Below are 22,308 nucleotides of genomic sequence, written 5' to 3' on the forward strand. Positions count from 1 at the left end.
TTTAGCTTCTATGAAATTAATTTATTTTAGCTTCCATGTGTTAAGGAAAACAGACTTTTCAAGAAATATGAAGCACACCAACATGTTTCCTTTTTTTTCATTTTGACTTGCAGATATTATAGAAAACATTAAATTCAATCTCTTATTTCAGTGTAGGAAAGTAAGGTTCATCAAGAAGGGACATGCTTGGTGGTTCATAGCAATTTTGTGGTAAGATAAAGTTAGAATCCTAGCATCTTACCATTCTAGCATGTACAGTTCTTTTTTCAATATGTGTTTCTTGACATTTTATCCAGAGATTACAAATGAGAATGTATGTATTTCTGATATAAACTAACATTTAAGAGTTAATTACAATTACTGAAGAGAACGATTATAAAAGAGCACAGGTGACCTTTAATGACAAAAGAATTTACTTTTTATTACTATCTCTCTTTGCTACTTGTAACTTAGACTTGAGAATCCCCATATCCCATCCCTGCCTTGAGAATAAATACTGATATGCAGGAAAACACTTCTGAAATAAAAAATGCAGTAGGAAAACACATATTCTTACACTACACAAATACCTACCAGATTTAAAGAGCTACCTTCCTACCAGCTGGGCAAGATACTACACACATGTAATCTCAGCACTTGGGAGACAGACAGGTAGATCTGCGTGAGATCAAGACAAGCCTGGTCTACAAAGTGAGCCCAAGGCAGCCAAGGCTACACAGAGAACCCTTGTTTTGAAAAACCAAAGACCAAAAGCCCCCCCCCAAAACAATCTACCTTCCTACTAAAACCAGAACACACCATAAGATAGACTCCATTGACAAAAACCCTGAGTTTAACTGGGCATGGTGGTGCATGCCTTTAATCCCGGTACTCAGGGAGGCAGAGACAAGCAGATTTCCATGAGTTACAGACCAGCATGTTCCACAAAGTGAGTCCAGGACATCCAAAGCTACACAGAGAAGTCCTGTCTTGTAAAACAAAACAAAAAACAGAAAGAAAGAAAGAAAGAAAGAGAGAGAGAGAGAAAGAAAGAAAGAAAGAAAGAAAAAAAAAGGACAGAAATATCTGAGTTTTCTCATGACTGTAGGCACAGTCTACATATATTTGAAGAAGGGAATTACATCCTCAGTATTCACAGAGCTTGGCAATAGCACTTCAGCATTTTGGCATTTGTGATCTATTTCTCAAATCAAATGTAAGCAGGTTAAGACTCTAAGTAATGCAATCACCTTGAAGATCCAAAGTGTTAATAATAGAAGTTGATAAGGGTTTGAAGCATGATATAGAGCCCTTAGTTGATGCTCTGCAGTGGAGAAGAGTTTCCTTCAAACATAAAGACTCTTAAACATAGTTCTATCTCACATAAAATGTTGTTTACGTGTTTGCTTTGATGCCTACACTACTTTCAAATGCCTATCCTCAACAACCTTCACCTCTCAGCCTCTCAAGTATGTGCAGCTATACAAATGTGTCCACACATAGGGAAGGCTATTTCACTTACTCCCTTAGTCCTATACAAAGTGAATACATTTGTTCAGGAAGTTGCCCAAAGTGTGGCTGAGGATAGGCTTCCCATGAGGACAGCATAGATCTTACTGCCATGCACAGGATACTTATCATACATGCAGGCCTATCTCTGTGCAAATCTTCATCAGACTATCCTAAGCTCAGGCCCTGAAAAAAATTACCTCCATGCTAGTAGTAGCCAACTGGTAAATCATTGTTACAGATTTTAAAGAACTCAATGAAAATTTATCCAACCACTAGAACTGTCAAATGTAAGAACTTTGAAGACTAGTCCTTATAATCCACCAGGAAGATAAACAGTCACCAATTAACAGCCCATCTCTGCTACATATCTTACAAAATCCTGAAGAGACATTCAAAGTCATATTTTTCTTTCTGGCTCCTCCAATGCTGTACCTTAAAGGGCTTTTACAAACTGCACTTGGCTTATTGTGGCAACTGTATTAGTAATGAACTGTCACTGTGGTTTCCACAAAACACTTTGAAGACAGAGCAATATTGCACATCATGTTTTAACTGCCAGTTACCATTCTGAAACAGCAGAGAAAACATCACATCTCTGAGCCTTTATTTCTCTGATACATTATAACATGTCATATATATTCAAAGTAAGAGTTACATTTCTAAGTTGCATTCATGCCAAAGAAAGATTCACCCAAAGCTCTCTTTTTCTTTACCTATCTCCTCTCCCTCTCCCTATTTTTGCTTTTTAAAATAAAAACAGCAATGTACACAAGGGCTCTCCAGTTGTTAGAGGCATTGAGAACTTCAGTGATTCATGTTAGAAAATGACCAAAGATGAATTATCCTAAGAGCAGCAGTATAGCCCTGGATAGGTTAGTCAGATGATAGAGGCATTCAGTGGCAATGTATTTCCCCTACACTAGAGCTTCTGAATAAAGCTATGATGTTGACAAAAGCTAATGATTTAGAAGGGCCAGCGAGATGTGGGCACTCAATTGAAGCTTCATGTGTCTTTATCACACCAAATTTGCTCTGGCTAGTGGTATTCTGAAGAAATTCCATTGTAACAAGGGACCCCCCTCCCCATACAGTATGCATCCAAACTGCTGTTACTCTTCCTTACCTACTTAACTTGGACTGTCTCTTTCTGTTCTCCAGGAATACTCCATCTCCAGTGTCTCTGAACAATGTCTCTCCCATCAATGCAATGGGGAATTGTAACAACGGCCCTGTCACCATTCCCCAGCGCATCCACCACATGGCTGCTAGCCATGTCAATATTACCAGTAATGTGCTTCGGGGCTATGAACACTGGGATATGGCTGACAAACTGACAAGAGACAATAAAGGTATCTGTTCTACTCTTTAAAGATGAAGATTCAGTTGGTCACTTGTATTTTGAAGGGCTAGGTCCTTTGTGTCTGTTGGCTTTATACTATTCAGTTCTTCTGATTTCTATGTCTTAGGTGAGAGGAAGTTATTTAGGACTGACCCAGTAACCTACTTTTACTATTGAAGTGATTCATGGCCTAATATTTATTCTCCTTTAATGCTTAAACTACTCTAATCCGTAATGTATCAATACATATTTTCAGAATTCCACTCAACCACGAGGATCATATAGAGAAATAGTTGTGAAGGCAAAAAGTGATTTAAAAATTAATTAACATCCTGTTGGCTACTGTTCATTTTCTGAGATGTGAGGTAGAATTAAGGTCATGTATTTTCATTAAACTCATCAGCTACGGATGAATACATGACAACACAGTTTGCATTCACAAGCAAGAGCTAAATCTCACCTAGGATTTCTTCACATCCTGACAGTAAGATCAAGGTTCTATTTATGGGAAGACATACGATTTCTTTCTTTCTTTCTTTCTTTCTTTCTTTTTTTTTTTTTTTTTTTTTTTTTTTTTTTTTTTTTTTTTTACAGAACAAATGCAAAGAAGACCCTGCTTTACCAGGGTCAATGATCATTGATGACTTGTGCTGCTATCTGTGACCTCAGCCATCATTTAGACATTAACTTGCTGTGGCTCTTTCAGCCCACTAATTATAGAATGGCCAGTTGCAAACAAGGTAGGGAGTTAAGGGGGTCTACTAGAATCAAACCTGAAAGAGGTAACAAGCAGGCTAGGGTAATAGAAATGTAACCAGTGATGGGAGCAAACTGTCTTCTCCACAATCTAAATTGCTTGGGGAAAACATAGGTTTTGCTAGGTCCTGAGCAGTAACATGAATTTCCAAAGATTAGGAAAAAGATTCAGGACACACACACACACACACACACACACACACACACACACACACACACACACAAGCAGAATAAAAGTTTTAAAACTTAAGAGGAAAGTGATTTATAGCAGAAGATAACTAACATATCAAACTCTGCCTTCCACATACACACAAACTCATGTGCACTTTTTAACTGTGCAAACATACATGCATGTGTAAACAACAGATACACACAATTCTGTGGCTACCAAAGTTTATTTTTAAAATTTGAAACATTGACTCAACTATATACCCAGCTATCAAATTCTACAGACTCCTGTGAATGTATACACATAGTTAAAACTGTTTGTACACTGATTCCTTTATCCCAAGTAGTATGCTATTTGGTGTTTGTTGTCTCATTTGTCCTTATTTTATAGATGAAGACACTGAAGGTATCTGAGGCTAAATTTTTTCTATTGCATATATCTGGTTTACTAGGTTCTAATATCTCTTATTTTGTATTGGTAACTGGAAGAAAGTTCAGCATATATGGATTTCTTGTATAATTGTATTCACTTTCAAAATCTGTTCAAGTAATTTCTTATAAATTAACTATAGAACTTTCCAGAAGCAGCATGGTGACTGTGATGATGCTAGTGCAAAACAATATTAATCTTGTCATTAGTACAAAATAGTGGCTAAATTCTTTGTCTAATACTGAATCAAAACAAGATTGTCACTTACCAACGGAGAGAATACATACTGGTAATGCTGCCACTGGGCTTTTCATTGGCCTAGAAAGAGACTATAATTTGAAATTTTGAGCTCATCAGCCCACATGCCATTTAAGATTTGCTAGGATTTGTTGAGTTTTCTCATATCTACCACATGTAGATAGAAATAAATGATATAATTTATGAGCTTCCCTTTGTATAGAAATCTTAAATACCACTCACATAACTATGTACTTAGACTTTCTCAGGGAAAATTGTGCCATGCAGATGGACACTGGTGGCTCTTTTGATAAAAAGCCTCCATCTCTGACACTGTGTTCCCAGTCTTGCAGCTGCAGATAGTTTATTACAGAATGTTCTAGTGCTGAAAGAGACCAATGGGCTAATGCTACCCCTTGCCGTTTGATCAGAAGGTCCTATTGTCTACCTGTCTGAGCTTCATATATTAACCTGCTGAAGTAGTCATTAAAATGCCAGTGACCTGGCAGTTTGATTTAAAATGTCAAAGATAGTTTTTCACAGAATGTTCAGGGATGTCTTAGTTCACATAAGGCTCACATTCATTCAACAATGACCAGTTCTTTAACATTTTTCTTAGTATTATATTATCAAAGAAAATATTTTAGATACCAGAAGTAATTTACTCCTTTGTCCACAAAAATTCCTTTTATTACATTGCCAGGTTAAAAAATATCACATAATCAAATGAAGTTGATACCTGGAGAAGAAGCCCATATGTTATATAACAAAGAATAAATGCATTATGCGGTGAAATACCATCTGCTGAGCAATCAAGTACATGTAAATCCACACATATAAATTGTTTTCCAAGGAGGCAGAAGTACATCTTAACCACTTTAGGAGAGTCTCCAGTCCTACCCCTGCCCTGGACTTGGATTCCAGCACAGGCATGATTTCTTGTAGAAGGCTGAGGCTGCCTTCCCTGTGGGGAGCTAACAAGAAAAAAAAATTGAGAGTGAGCCCTTTTGGGACAAGGTGTCAAACATGTCAAGTGAGACAAAGGGATGCCTAGGGAGTTTTCAGACATTATGTAGTCTTTCTCACATATACTCCTCCCTCAAGACAAACATTCTAATACTCTAGTCACACAGATGATTAGTTAATAATGTAACCCCAGGGCTATCTTATTTCCTAACATAGCCAGAAGTAATCATGTCCAAGAGAGTGGTAGAAGTAGTCACGTGGTGGATGCTTGCGGGTCATTTTCTACCTTCATGAAATCAGTACCAAGACTTCTACCACAGCTACTTCAAGATATTTATTTAATTCTAAATGACAATGGCCATAATTGTTGCTAAGATTCAGTGGAGTTTTCTATATTCTGCCAGTAAAAGTCAAAAAAAAATGTTCATTTGTACCAAAATAAAATATATTTTCAATTTAATAGCATATAAAATTAAAAACATTGTAACATCAGAGAAATCATGATGCTTGTAAAAATAAAGTTATGTAAGATATTTTATTACACTTATATATATATTTTATGTGCATTGCAACAACATAAATATTATAGTTTCATAAATTTTCAGAAATATGTAGCCATATGTGTGTGTGTGTGTGTGTGTGTATGTGATAATGTAACAAACTTCTATAGGACAGTAATGTACATTAAGAATATGCTGTTTGAGAAAGGAAATAGTGATCTAAAACAATACTTATCATGATTTAACATACTTAAATGAGCGTCATTTCACTAAGCACAATAACACAAACATTGTGCTGTTAAACTTCTGGAGTTCAGCAAACTTAAACTAATATATATATATATATTTGCACGTATGTATATATGTATATATATATAATTTGCACATATGCAATATAAGTACATGTAAATTTCATAGATAGATAAATAGATAATATTGGTTCCCTAACCAGCCATTTAAATTTTGGTTGAATAAAGGAGTAGATAGCCAGGACAGATAGATGAACAAATGATTAAATCTTTCAATGTCCACATGATTGTGGTTGCTATTGACTAAAGCTTTTTAATCTGGTATATAGCTCCATGATGTTAAATAAAATTTGACCAAATACTGCTCTTATTTTCAGAATTCTTTGGTGATCTGGATACATTGATGGGGCCTCTGACCCAGCACAGCAGCATGACCAATCTTGTCCGTTATGTTCGCCAGGGACTCTGTTGGCTGCGCATAGATGCCCATTTGTTGTAGTGAGTGATCTCCCATTTCTAGTATCACTGCCCATCCCTCTACATTTACCAGTGCCTTGATAGTCACTGGTGGAACTCCACTCATTTTTGAAAGTTCTCTTTCATTATGTTTGTTTTTATGCATTTTTTTGATATCTGTGAAAAACTGAAGTTATTGTAAGTGGACACTACAACTTGAGAGAAGTGTGTGTTTTATTTTTTAATATTTGATATGCATTTCTCATATCTCATTATGTTTGTGCTTTATGGAATGAAAATCCCTACAACATTGATTTAAGTCCACATGATTCAAAACAAAGAATGAGAAGCACATGTGATGATGACACGTCTCTGAGAATTCAAAGAAGCTGTCTAACATACATCTGAACAAGGGACCTGCAAAGACTTCAGCAGTAGCCATTCCCCAAACTATACTCGTGGGTCCAGAAAAGAACATATTTTAGAATCCATTGTAAGCAATTTCTGTGATTCCTACAGACTAAATCTTCAGGTGAGAATCTCCATTGTTCAAACCCACAGATTTGATGTTTTATCCACATTATAAAGTCAAGAGTAGGAAGAAAAATATAAGCATAAGAATTATACTTGTGAAATAATACACCACAAGACTCTTTTGTTAACATCCTCTTCTTGGTTACCTATTTTTCCCATATGTTTTGAGAAAGAGGAGTAACATTTATTTTGATAATTTTATGGCACCCTCACCTGGGATTGTCTTTGTGCAAAGCTCTCCTTTACAAGGAGAAGTTTGCTAGATGCACATCTTAGTCAGCAAAATGTCACACTCATCTTAGACATGAGAAATCAGACCAGACTGAAAGCCCTCCTATAAAAATCCATGCCTCTGCCTCATTTGCAGCCAGTAGGCAAATCCATCATGTTAAGTATTTTGATTGATTTGCATATCAAATCTGTGGAATCAAAAGTGAAGTTATCACATCCTAGAATTAATAATGTATAATTCATTTCCTGGTGTCATCACTATCTTATCTGGACTTTTCAAATATTATGCATATTTTCTGTTTTCTAGGATTTTTTTCTTTCAGCTTTCTTTTGTTATTTCTCTCAGGGGATCTTGGCTAAAATACAATCATTGATTTTTGTTAAAGTTTATATTAGTATAAGTCATTTACATGAAAATTCCAAAGATAAAACTAAACTCTGTAAGTAATATTAACCTTTCTTTTCATAAAATGAAAGCACTGGGTAGTGCTTTACCCTAGGATTCTTGGAAAAATTCCTGAAGTCTGGTACCAGTTCACCTAATTTGAAGCATTTCCTTATGAGTTATGACTATCTCTCCTTACAATCCTCTACATTAGCCTTATGTCCCTAAACATCACACTGTAAATATCATCTTCAGTGTTCCAGGTCACCAGCAAAATTCTCCAGCTATAGTACACACTATGCGTTCATTAGTTATTTGTAATTGCCTGCTGGCAAATGATTCTATGTAACCTTTAATCTACTAAGTTATTGAATTCTGTTCACTGAGTTATAACCAGATAAATAACATATATGTACATGAAAGATGCAAACTTGTATGTTTTCTACAGCAAGTCATGCATGTCTGCAACAAGAACGGCAGGCAATCACTCAGTACTCTTATTGTAAGTTAGGTACTTCCCAGTTGCAAAAAAAGCCAGATTTGAGTTCTGCTCTGATCATATTTGAGTTTAAGGCCCCTTGTTGTATAATAAAATTATGGAAGTGACATTCCAATGGCTAAAGCTGTTTCTATGGCTGATGGGTGTACCCCAGCAGCTGAAGCTTACACTTTTTAGGCTCCCAATATGGTTGAGCTTTAAGCCTACAGTTTCAACAACAGCACTTGCATATGCACACACTCAAATGAAATCTAAATATTTTCCCATTCCTCTTAAATGAGGAAAATGAAAACACGAAAGGCAGAACACCCCAATTGGGCATGATGTGAAAAAAAAAATGAGTTCATGACTTTGAAGTAACTCAAGTTCTCTGTTTTCCATGGTCTGCCAAGAAGCTTTCCTGGGTATGGTTAATAATAATGATGCCTACAGGCTTGACTTGTAAATTAAACCTAGGCCATCATAGATTTACACATAGATTATTTTTGAAATTAAGAATCCAGAAACTAGACATTAGAGTGGTAGGAGCAGTTTCCCATAGAAACAAGCATATTTCCACATAGTTCTAGTTTCAGAAACTCATTTTTTTCTTACGTACAACAGGGAGGCAAGAGTATGCTCTGTCATCTCTGGTGACTGACTATAAAGTGCCATGTCAGCAGTATTATGATAACACTTGACAGTTCAGCTCTTGATCATCACCTGATTATTAAGTAAATCCACCTGTAACATAACTTAGAAACCAATTAAACATGGAGGGTAAATTACCTTCCTATCCCTAGAGATGAGGTGTCTTTGGCTTCCTTATTAAGAATTGGTACTGTTTTCTAGGCACTCTAGTCAACATACTACAAATAGTGATGTGCATCATGTGTGTTCATCTATTTGCTGGACTGAAAGATTGAGGATTTTGACAAGGGAATCTCTTCAGTGTACCAGTTAAGTGAGGGATATGAGATATATGGATGGCAGTGACAGATTGTGCCTCTGGATATTGGTAGAAGCTTGGTGAGCCACATCTAAAAAAGCCTTGAAAGTGTAGTGATGGACAGAGTAATAGGCAGCCCAACCCCTCTTCATCCCTACTCCCAGCAAATACAAGAAACAATCATAGCCCTAAAACATGACCAAGGCAGGGCCAGCCAGCACTATGCCTTCATTTATCACACAAGCTCCAACCACAGAGAGTCTGACAAGTTTGTGTTATGATGTGGGCTTGGCTTTGTATCTTTAATTAGCTTTGGATTTTTTAGTGGTTTTGTCATATTACTGTCTGAGTTTTGTAGGTAGGATTAATTTGAAAAAAGTTGAATAGTGTGATCCTTGTGATCATTGGGGTGGAATGTACCTGTAAGCATGCTGTTAGCCAGCCTATAAACTGTTAATTACTTAATAATATCATTGGGGAAAACTAGTAGTTTTATATTCAGATTACATAATTGGAAAAAGCAGACTAGCTTCTGTGGCTATTTAAAGACAAGGTTGGGATGTCTTTTTTTATTATTATTTCTTTCATGTAATGAAATGGAAAAATACAAATCTTCAGTCAAAAGTAGCAAAATTAGATGTCATTGCCTAAAATGTGTTTTGTTGAGTTTCCAAGTGGGTGGATACCTAAAGGCATTGGATATGGTTTGCATTGGAAAGATGCTAGTTTATTTCTACTGTACCTGAAGCTATCTAAATTGAATTTTGTTCTATTAAAAGTTGGATCCCAGAGGTTGAAGTTGAGTTTAAAGTTGAAAATCATTTTTGAAGGCAGACTCAATTAAGATGTGAGGGTGAAGCCTTTACTTCCTTCTTAACAGACATAACAAATGTCACCTGCATGAGGTAGCAGGTGGGAGAACCAAACTGGATCACTGGGTAGGACTACTCAGTAAAGCAACAAAGTGCTTGCTTAAAGAAGCATCACTATTCCCATTGAGAAAAATGTGTGGCAAGTTGAAATAGCTACACATTATCAAACAAATGGGTGATTCAGTGCCCCCAAATTCAGTTCTGTTGGGAAAAATTATTGAGCTAGTTGTCAGTATTGTGTTACAACGGCAGACTCAATTCTTTGTCATCGTTGTTATTGTTGTTGCTATTGTTGTTTCGCGTTTCCAACTCGCACAGCCTTATTCTCATAACTAAACTCTGATTCATGTTCACTTTGGTGTTAGCAAACTCCAATGACAGAAATGATATCTGTGTATTGATAATCATCATTTACTCTCGCAAGGGACTAATCAGATAGGCTAGTCTTAGGCATTAATCCTACCATTTGATATTTCCAGCAAAAGAGAAAGTATTAGTTCCCTTTCCATTCCCCTCCACACGAATCTAGAAGCCCTCTGTACAAGAGCATCACATTTTCTCTGTAATCTTTTAACAAAAAGAAAATTGCATTGTGGGGAGGGCAGAGGGGGGTGTGGGTGGAGGGTGGAGGGTGGGGATGCCCTTGGAGGCCAGACTGCAGTTCATGCCCCTTCCTGCTTCGGACATAAAATGTTAAAGTATCATTCATCATGCTTACACTGGGTTAGGGGACACTGAACTGCTTTTCAGATCCATGGTCAATCATTCTTCTGAGATTGGAGCTTTGCTGTTTCATTAACTGTGCAGTGTAGACTAATGGTGTTTAATAAAAATCATTCAAAATTACAAACTTTTTGTCAGTGATCTCTATTTTCTTGGCTGTTTGAATTTATGAGATGGAGGAGGGAAGGCAAAAGCAAAGAGAATCTGCTAATGGGTTGGTGTTGGGATGTGCAACAGCAAATCCAGGCCTGCTTACCTGCCAGCAGTTGCTATGATCAGTAGTGTGCAGAAACTCCTGAAGAATTGCCTGGTGGATGCTTTCATCTGGGGAATGCCATGTACATATGTAGAAATCATGGTTCATCATCAGACTCCACAACAGGAAGACACCCACTACATCCAAAGGTGATTCCAATGTTTTACAGTTTGTTTTATCCTGTATCACTTAAGTGGCCACAAAACATGTCTCAGAGCAGGGCATGATGTGTGACAATAATCAAATGCATCCCAGATGTGCAGGTCCTTTTGAGCCTCTTCAGGACTTCCACTGCAGAAAACAAAATTGGCAAAACCTCAAGAGCATGGGTTGATGCATGAACATTTATGGTACCAACTTTACCAATTAGCTAAAACAAAGCACCTCATTTATAGCAGTTTTCAATTTGCATAGTGTAAATTGTAACAACATGGATGATACCGTGTTAACAATTGTGGCCTTACTTAAAACAAATTGAGAGAGATAAATACTATCATTTCCTGTCAACCAAGGCAATATAGTTCCAACACATTACTTGACACAACCAAAGAAGAGTTCATGTTTAATACATGTTTATGTGGGTATTCATGTCCACAGCTACTTTAATAACTAAAACTATTATATAAATTTAAATATGAATCAATCTACTGATGTAGTTAACTGCTGATGAGGCCCTGAGGGGATGGATATTTTGGCAGTCTTCCTTTTAATCTGGAGCTAGCTAGACAGAAGGAAATCTTCAACAGCTGAACACAAATATATCAATGCATCATGTGTCCATCTCACAGGTAAGATGTAAGTGAGACTAACACTTAAAAGCTGCCATAACTCATTTAAGAACTTAAAGGAAAAAATTTATCTTATTATTAGCAGCTTTAATTCTCCAAGAAGTGTTTCTAATTTTTAAATGTAACTTAGATAACGTAATTACAGTGTCTTTGTGGAGAAGAACAATTCAAAGTTGTTTTTAATTGCAATATGGAAACACAGGTATCCTATGCACATTGTTTATCTTATAATCTTTATTTCAGTAAAATCTTTAACATTTGTTCATAGTTAAAGGTCTTTACTCACTGCTCTAGCTCTGAATCCAGAGAGTATCTGCTGAAGCAATAACATAACCACGATTATGAAATAACAGTTCTTTTTTTTCAGCAGTTCACAAGAAAACACCAGTCGGTAACAAGAAGACATAATCTACAGTTTCTAAGAAAAAAAAGCTTCTATTAAACATACATATGACTTGATTAGATCTCTACCACAAATCATCTGGATATGTGAATGAAAATTGAACCGTTTTTATATTGAATAGAAACTAAAAAAAAAAAAAAAAAAAAGTTCTTGGAATGCACATGTTCTGCAGTTATTAAGAACTTTGCATGAAGAAAGGTTAAAAATCTTTGATGTAATATCCTTCTATTTTTAAAACATTACCATGTTTTGTCTGAGCCAGTATCCACAACAGTGCAAAACTTGAAAGAGGTGCATTTCTTTTCTCACACTTCCTGACACTTTTGATTATTTCTGCAGCTAGGGAAGGGCAGGGTTTGGGTGCTGTATCCCTTCATGATATTCCTGTAACTGTTGTTCCTGCCAGAGAATGGTAACATCTGGGTCTACTTAAATCAGCAGTTTACTTATACAGGGACTTTGTAAGCCACAAATGGACTGGTTTTCATGGTGAAAGGAACTAAAAATGTGTTTAACATCAGCTGGTGCATCTGCTACTGCAGATCCACACTTGCTAATCAATTAATTATACTCACAAATAAGGCTGATTCTGTCCCAAGTAGATTTGTCAAATAATTTTCATCTTGGATGATTCCAGGATATGTTAGAAAGGGGAATCTCTGATAAAATTCCTAGGTATTTATTTAAAGCAACAGATTAATTTTTTGTTTCTAATTTTAATCAAAATAATACTTCTGAAAATTTTTTGATGTAGTGATTTCATATATAAAATTAACATGTGAAATATAAGTCTTACAGAAATAAAATACACAGAAATGAACCCTTGAAAATTCTCTTACTTGGAACCTCTCATTACATGATTGATAGATATTTAGGATCTTCCAAGAATGAGATTAGCTAGTATCTGTTCTATTCTTGTAGTGGTGGCTATGGCTGAAGCCGTGCTTATCATGATATATCTCACACACTCTTTCTCCTGCAGTCCTTTCCTCTATCTCTTTTTTAAAAGATTTTTTAAATTTTTATTAATTGCACTTTATTCACTTGTATCCCCCCTTATAGCTCCCTCTCTCCTCCCTTCCTAATCCCTCCATTTTTCCCCATTCTCCACCTATGCCCCTCCCCAAGTCCAGTGATAGGGGAGGTCTTCTTTTCCTTCCTTCTGATTCTAGTTTATTAGGTCTCATCAGGAGTGGCTGCACTGTCTTCCTCTGTGACCTAGTAAGGTTGCTGCCCCCTCAGAGAGAGGTGATCAAAGAGCAGGCCTATCTCTTCATGGCAGAAACAGTCCCTTTTCCCATTACTATGGAACCCACGAGGACACTGAACTGCCATGGGCTACATATGTGCAGGGGTTCTACACTTTAGTCATCAGGGAAATGCAAATCAAAATGACCCTAAGATTTCACCTTACACCCATCAGAATGGCCAAGATCAAAAAGCCAAGTGAAATCACATGCTGGAGAGGATGTGGACAAAGGGGAACCCTCCTCCACTGCTGGTGGGAATGTAAACTTGTACAACCACTCTGGAAATCAATCTGGCTCTTTCTCAGACAACTAGGAATAGTGTTTCCTCAAGATCCAGCTATTCCACTCCTAGGCTTATATCCAAAAGAGGCTCAAGTACACAATAAGGACATTTGCTCAACCATGTTTGTAGCAGCTTTATTTGTAATAGCCAGAAGCTGGAAGCAACCCAGTTGCCCCACAACTGAGGAATGGATACAGAAATTGTGGTACATTTACACAATGGAATAATGGAATATTACTCAACAATAAAAAAAAGGAAATCATGAATTTTTCAGGTAAATGGTGGGAACTGAAAAAGATCATCCAGAGTGAGCTATCCCAGAAGGAGAAAGACACACATGGTATATGCTCACTCATATAGACATACAACATAGGACAAACCTACTTAAATCTGTACACCTAAAGAAACTAATCAAGAGGGAGGATTCTGGCTAAAATACTCAATCCCCATCCAGAAAGGCAAAGAAGATGGATATCAGAAGAAGGAGAAAACAGGGAACAAGTCAGAAGCCTGCCATAGAGGGCCTCTGAAATGCTCTGTCCTGCAGACTATCAAAGCAGATACTGAGACTTATGGCCAAATTTTGGGCAGAGTGCAGGGAATCTTATGAAGGAAGTGGGAAATATTAAGATCTCAAGAGGACAGGAGCTCCACAAGGAGAGAAACAGAAACAAAAATTCTGAGCACAGGAGTCTTTTCTGAGACTGATACTCCAACCAAGGACCATGCATGGAGATAATCCCTCTCTCTCTTGATCCCTATCTTTTTCTGCCTTCCTTTCCCCCTTGCTCTCCTCCAAGCACTTCCTAATGGTGTTCATGCTGATGCTGCTTCTTTCTACAAAGAGTTGAATTAATTATGAATTTCTGAATTGAACTTGTTCATGCTTTTAAGACACAAAGAATTAATCAAAATAGATATGTTCTGATTTAAGATGTGCCACCTGGAAAGAATGTTGTCTTATGAAACTATTATAGAATAATACTACATTTTACATGGTGATACACACACACACACACACACACACATACACACACACACACACACATATATATACTATACAATATATATATGGTATATATATACATATAGTATATATATATACATATATACTAAATATATATGTATATATATATTATGCTGAGCTGATTTAATTTGTCTATATTTGGGTCATTTTACAATTGTTACACAGTGTTGGAATAAGTAATATCATTGCTGACACACAAAAAACTGCTTATATCATATATATAGCTGATTTAATTTGTCAGCATTTGGGTCATCGATACACAGTTTTGGAACAAGTAGAATCAGTGTTGACAAATTAAAAAAAAAAAAACTGCTTGTATCAGGATCCTTTGATGAACTTTAATTGGTAGCCTGGCAGCAGCAAACATTTTCAGATATTGCTGTAGCCGTCGTAAATACAATAATAAATCTTTCTTCAATTAATTTCCCAGAGCACTTCAGTTAAGAGATTTTATGTTCATTTGGTTTTCCTCTTTTATTTTTGAAAGGTGGGTTGTTCTTATTCACCAAATAATTATTTTGATTGCAAATACCCTTTAAAATATTGCAATTAAACTCATTAATAAGCTTAAATTATGCCAGAAAAATCTATCACCCAGAAAGGTAATCTTGACAAATATTGATGGGTTACCAAAAGAGAATACTCCCTCTTTGTTGGGTTCTTTTTCCTCCCACAGGAACAAATGCAAGTTTTGAAAAGGAGTGTTTTTATAATATCCCCCAAGATTTAATGTAATTTAGTAAAGGACACCACCTATCTTACAGTAAGTTACTTGAATCATATAAGCACCCATGATAGTTTACAGGAGTATCTTCTTTATGTTCTGTAGTGCATGTGTTGATACTTAGGAAGCACATTCCTATCTTTTGTGAACATTTATATTTCTAGAAAGAAAGCTTGAACATGTTACAAATGTGAATGTGACTCTGTAACCTTTTTCTCATTCTTCTGTGAGAGGCAGAAGTGACATTTTCGTGCATATTTATAAAACAAATATTGTATATGTAAGCATAAAGAAATATTTTCTTAATTAACCGAAGCACAAATGAGAATGTGTCAGTGTCGTGAGCCATGACTCCATCGGCCTGCTTTGATATTTAAATCTCGGTGGAGAAATGGCTTTTAGGAGGCCTTTACTAATGGCAGAGAAGAACTTGCAAGTCCATCTCCTTTTGTTTGTGACAGCAGGTAGGATAGCTTGTGAGGGCCACACCTCTTCCTCAGGCTTCTTGTGCAAATTAACCTATTGTTCTGAGATGTTTTACTGGCTAAAACTAACTCCTGACAATTAAAAAGGTCAGAAGGCTGGAGGCAGAGACTTGAGGCTTGCTGCTGGCACTGTTTGCTGCAGCATCCTACCTTTTGCTGTGGCTGCAAGTCTGGACCTTTAAAAAGTTTCCTGTGTGCTGTGTGTTTATTTTATTAATATTAATCCTCACTCCCGACTCAAGAACTGTTCGACTTTGCTGGCTGGCTCCGGCATGTCAGCATATGCTTTTTCTGTGTGTTGTGGACATTTACAACTGTGTTCCTGGACCATTGTGAAGCCATCATTACACAAATTGCATATGATGGGTCCGTGTGTGTGTGTGTGTGTGTATGTGTGTGTATGTGTGTGTGTGTGTGTGTATTGTATCTGTCTGAATGTCCATGGGATTTTTATCTTTTCCTTCCTGAAAACCAGTATTTCAAGGTCACATGAGACAATGGCTACATTGGTATATGAAGGGAGCATTTCAAAATAAAAATCTGCGTATTGAAAGCTTATGTAATATCATGGCCCAATCAAATGGATTCCATTGACCTTTGTTAGGGAATGGACTCAATTCAAATCTGATAGAGTTTCTGAAGGAAATTTATAGGTAAAGAAACATTGGAGGAAAACACAAAGGCAATCTCAGTTCCAACAACCCAAACAAAGTTTAGCACTAATGGTAGGAACAATTTTTCTTCAAGCTGCTACTCTGATCCATGGTGTCAATGTTTATCCTGGGCTTTTTCGAAGTGAATAAAGAGACATATCATTAGGAATAGCATTTCTTTGCTCTAAAAGAGAAGTTCCTGAGTTCCTGTCTCTAAGAGATACATTTTCCATATTGATGGCCTTCCAGGTCATTAAAATGCAATAATAATTCTGGAAGAGCCCTTTCAGCTTTAGCAATTGTCCTGCTGAACCACTCCTTCATAGGTGCAGAATGAAATTACTCACATTTATTTTAAGCACACAAACTGTCAGTGTCCTTAATAAGCATGCTTGTCTCATGAGAATTTCATTGAGTTCTGATACTCTGTATAGGCTCAACTAATTGTTTAAACATTAGTCAGTTAATAAAATGTCTGTTATCTGGTTTTTTGAAATCTAGCTTCATGTGCTTTTATATGCATAAACTGTAACTATGTACATGATATTGCATTTCAAATGTGTGGCAAACACATGTTTTCTGGTTTTGCACAGTAACTATTTATAATAATTTTAATGTGCTTTATTATCTTCCAACAAGATGACTGTGTAAAAGTGATAGTGACTGAACAGTACATTGGTTTTTCTCATAAAGGCACTAAATATACTGCTAAGGCATTGAATTATCTAAATATACACAATAATTTTTTATGAAAACCTCATTTTCAACATGGACATTACTCTGCTTACAGACTTTTTCAACAATAAGTATCTTGTTACTATCTCTTTAACACCATAATACAGAAACAATGTTCCTATTTACCTCAATAGTAAAATAAAGAGCCATTAAAAATAAATAACTATCACAGATTCAACTCATTTTACAAGATAGGCCCTAGGAGATTAATGCAAATCTCATATAAGAGAAAAAGTATTTTTAATGTTTTGTTTTCTGGATTCTTAGTATTAAGAGCAAAGAAAATCTTCAAAAGCATAAAGACATAACTCATTATCACAGAAAAAAGAGACAGCAGAAATGATAAAGCAAGTCTAAAAACTGCAAAGTTCAAGTAGTAGTGTCTATTTACAACAAGGGCATGTAGCCACAGAGTAGAAAGACAACATAGACAGTGATTTTACATCACAATATTAATTTCAAATTTTCAGGAAGAGTTTCATTTATTTTAAGCATAGTCTTTGTATTAAATCAGAAGCACATGCCATATATTTTAGAATGTTTTCTGCCAAAATGTTCTACTTCCTTTAGACATATAAAAAACATGTTTCAGATACCACAAAGTTCCACTATATAGAATATAGTATCTAACCAATGTTAAATGAGGAATTAAAATACCAAGGTCATATAACTCATAACATATGTCAATAAATATGACATTAAAATTATTTTAGCTGAATTCCTTGTGAGGGGAAATAAACTACATTTGGCTTGGCCAGATATTTTGACACTGTAAAAATAACAATCATAATCTAGGTATGAACACTCATATACCTAAGTGTGATTAAAACTGATAGAGAAATACGACTAAGAGGTTCTAGGTTATATCCATACATGGTCCTTGGTTGAATATCAGTCTCAGAAAAGACCCTGTGCCCAGATATATTTGGTCCTTGTGGAGCTCTTATCCTCTCCACTCAGATGTAGCCTGTAGTAGCTCAGTAACCAATTGGTTTCCCAAAGTGAGGGGAACAAGGACTATTTCTAACAGGAACTCAATGACTGGCTCTTTGGTCTCCCCACCCCCCAAGGGAGGAGCAGTCCTGTTACGCCACAGAGGAGGGCTTTGAAGCTATTCCTGAAGATACCTGATAAAACAGGATCAGATTAATGGGGAGGAGGTCCCCCCTATCAGTGGACTTGGAAAGGGGCACGGTGGAGATGAGGGAGGGAGGGAGGGACTGGGAGGGAATGAGGGATCGGGACACGGCTGGGATACAGAGTTAATAAAATGTAACTGATAAAAAAAAAAAAAAAAAAAAAAAAAAGATTATTCTATGTCAACTCTCCAGAAGGGAGACACTGAAACATCGAATGTGGCAACATTATGTACTGCAAGCATCTCATTAAATTGCCTTTTGTGCTTAAGGAAGAGTGACAAACTGTGGAGCATGTGCAGATGCTAGCTGTTGAAATCATCAGAAAAATATCGGATTCCAAAGAAGACGGGATTGTGTTCTTTTAAATTTTGCCCAATTAAATAAAAATGGCTATGGATAATTAAAAAAAAAATACGACTAAGAATTCAAATTGCTTTTCAAGCCTACATCATTCACAAATATGAATGTTTGTTATGATAAAACAAAGAAAATTTTGATATCAGTAAATAAAGCTAAATAGAGTACATAATTTTTCTCAAGCAACCACATTTTTTCTTCTTTCACAAATATGTGGCATAAATTATTGTGCTGTGAATAAAAATATACATGCATTTGGAGAACTAGAAAAACATGAAGAATGGCACTTCAAAAAGTGGAGTGCTGAAGTAAAGTAATTAATCTGTTATACAGGGCTTTTTATCACTAATAGGGATATTAGTAGCTCCCACACTCTTCTCAGAATTTTATGCACAAATGAGTATAAAAGTAAAAAGTATATATACAAAACTCAAGAAGTTAAACAGCAACAAATCAAGTAATCCAATTAAAAAATGGGGAACAGAGCTAAATAGGAAATTATCTCTAGAGGAATATCGAATTGCACAGAAACACTTAAAGAAATGTTCACTGTCCTTAGTCATCAGGGAAATGCAAATGGAAATGATCCTGAGATTTCATCTTACACCCATCAAAATGCCTAAAATGAATAACTCAAGTGACAACACATGTTGGAGAGTATGTGGAGAAAGGGATATTCTCCTCCATTGCTGTGGGAATGTAAATTTATACAACCAGTTTAGAAATGAATCTGGTGCTTTCTCAGACAATTAGTAATAGTGCTTCCTCAAGATCCATCTATACCACTCCTAGGCATATATCCAAAAGACACTCAAGTTTACAACAAGGATATCTGCTCAACCACGTTTGTTGCAGCTTTATTTGTAATAGTCAGAAGGTGGAAACAGCCTAGATGCCCCTCAGTTGAGGAATTGATACAAAAATTGTGGTACATCTACAAAATGGAATATTTCTCAGCCATAGAAAACAAGGAAATCTGTAGATATAAATTTTACCATTTGTGCTGTTTAAAATATCATTTATTATTTATTCACAATAATGACTCCACCTCCCCACATTTTATTTTTCCAATATATTTATAATTAAGAGAATCATGAAGATGTTGGCAATGTTAGAATATTTTCTTCTCATTTTGTATGTCATGTTTTACACTGACACATAAAATGAAAAGTAGCTTAAACATAATCATTTGTCCCTAACAAGGTCAATTGATGAATGTGAAATACAGTTAGATCATTCAGACTTCTGAGTGTATAATGTTTTATCAAAATCAGAATTTCATTTTTATTTAAAAAGTATTTTCTGTTCATATTAATAGCACATATGGTAAAATTTGTATCTACAGGCTTAAAAATCTGTGTAATGAAAGAAGTTAAGGGGTACACCTGAAAATGTCAACAAATTAATCTACTGTATAAACCACAGGCATAGAATTTTTTTAAACCTACCTTATTTAGGCTTCTTAAATGTGTCTACTTTCTTTTCAATCTCCTGACACTAGTTAGGAGAAATATCAGGTTATTAAAGTAAGGGTCACAGCACTCTGTAGCTTCTTCCTGCTGGTTAGGAGTGTTGGGTTTTGGGGGGCAATACCAGTCTCAGTCATCTGTATTCCAGAAGTCAAGCTAAACAGAAAACCAGCAATCCAGCAAATACAACATCAACCTCAAACGGTTATATGGAATGTTTCTGTCTATGAGCCTCTTGAAGGGATGTGAAACAAAGAAGCCAAGAAATGCAACGTGATGTAAAGTAATCTCTCTTTGTTTGAGGCTGTTTTATTACCTCTCAAAGTTTGTACAGGATGTTTTAGAGCTGAGAATAACCTTACAAGACAACTTCTAGCTGAAAAACATCACAGGCTTTTTCAAGGGAGAGTGGAGGCGGGGCTGTTTCCTGCAGGAGATATATCAGAAAACATTAAACAATTCAAACAAACAAACAAACAAGGAAATCATGAAATTTGCAAGTAAATGGTGGGAACTGGAAAAGATCATCCTGAGAGAGGTATCCCAGAAGAAAGACACACAGGGTATATACTCACTCATAAGTGGATATTAGACATATAGGATAAACATACAGATGTACAGATTTTAGGTGTACAGATTAGGTGTACAGATGTTACACTTAAGGAAGCTATTCAGGAAGGAGGACTCTGGTTAATATGCTCAATCCCCATTCAGAATGGCAAAAAGGATGGGCATCTGAGGAGGGAGAAAACAGGGAACGGGACAGGAGCCTACCACAGAGAGCCTCTGAAAGGCTCTACCCTGCAGAGTATCAAGGCAGATGCTGAGACTCATAGCCAAAAATGGGGCAGAGTGTAGGGAATCTTATGATAGAAGCAAGAGACAGTATGACTTGGAGAAGACAGGAGTTCCAAAAGGAGAACAACAGATCCAAAAAGTCTGGGCACAGGGGTCTTTTCTGAGCCTGATACTCCAGCCAAGGGCCGCTCATGGAGATGGCCTGGAACCCCTGCACAGAGGTAGCCTATGGCAGTTCAGTATCCAAGTGGGTTCCATAGTAATGGGGACAGGGACTGTCTCTGACATGAACTGACTGGCCTGCTCTTTGATCACCTCCCTCCGAGCGGGGAGTAGCCTTACTAGGCCACAGAGGAAGACAATGCAACCACTCCTGATGATAGACTTGGATCAGAGGGAAGGGGAGGAGGCCCTCCTGTATCAGTGGACTGGGAGAGGGGCACAGGTGGGGAAGAGGGAGGGTTGTATTGGGAGGAGAGTAGGGTGAATACAAAGTGAATAAATTGTAATTAATAAAAAATAAAAATAATTAAAAAAACAAAAAATATCAACACACACACAAAAGTAAAAAAGTATTATATGTCTCTTGGATGGATGACAATGTAGATAGACAACATGGTTAAGCTGTTTGTCAAGAGTTGCAAGGCCAAAATTTGTACATTGTGTGGTACCAAAGGACTTTATTTTTGATCCTGGGGCATATTTCATTTTCATTATAAGAATAAAAGGGAAAAGGATCTCTCAGTGCTCAGGGAGTGATATTCTTTTGATAAAGAGAAAGGGCACTGGAACAACCTTTCAGAAATACATTCTTGAAAGTCATTTAAGGTTCTTAAATTATTTTTTCCCTTTTTTTTTAAATTTTTCATCAATTACACTTTATTCATTCTGCATCCCCCCCATAAGCCCCTCCTTCCTCCCCTCCCAGTCCCACCCTCCCTCCTCCCTCTGCTTGCATGCCACTCCCCAAGATCAGACCTCTACTCTTGCCTGATGCATCTAAAACAAAAAGGGGGAACTGTAGAGAGCTGCGGAATGCTGTGCCTTAAAGATGGAGCTGGTTTCCGCCTTCCACCTTCCCGATGGTGAGTGCTCTCTGTCACGAACAATTCCACATTTGGCTAAGGCTGAGGATCTGGCTTGCTTCCATGTATGTGGACCTATCTGCATTGCCCACA

At 36.6% G+C, this 22,308-nt stretch overlaps 1 protein-coding gene across 2 annotated transcripts in view; it reads left to right on the top strand.

The window, feature by feature from the left end:
- Aff2 (ALF transcription elongation factor 2) overlaps nt 1-10,890 on the top strand; it is a 793,967-nt gene extending 783,077 nt beyond the window's left edge. For both annotated transcript variants that reach the window (XM_060375629.1, XM_060375630.1), the window contains exons 21-22: nt 2,650-2,840; nt 6,513-10,890. In XM_060375629.1, the coding sequence (XP_060231612.1) occupies nt 2,650-2,840; nt 6,513-6,634 (313 nt within the window). In that variant the 3' untranslated portion in view covers nt 6,635-10,890. The remainder of the gene's footprint in view (nt 1-2,649; nt 2,841-6,512) is intronic.
- The last annotated feature ends 11,418 nt before the right edge of the window (nt 10,891-22,308 follow it).

This window comes from Meriones unguiculatus, chromosome X (genome assembly GCF_030254825.1).
Source record: "Meriones unguiculatus strain TT.TT164.6M chromosome X, Bangor_MerUng_6.1, whole genome shotgun sequence".
Taxonomy (NCBI): domain Eukaryota; kingdom Metazoa; phylum Chordata; class Mammalia; order Rodentia; family Muridae; genus Meriones; species Meriones unguiculatus.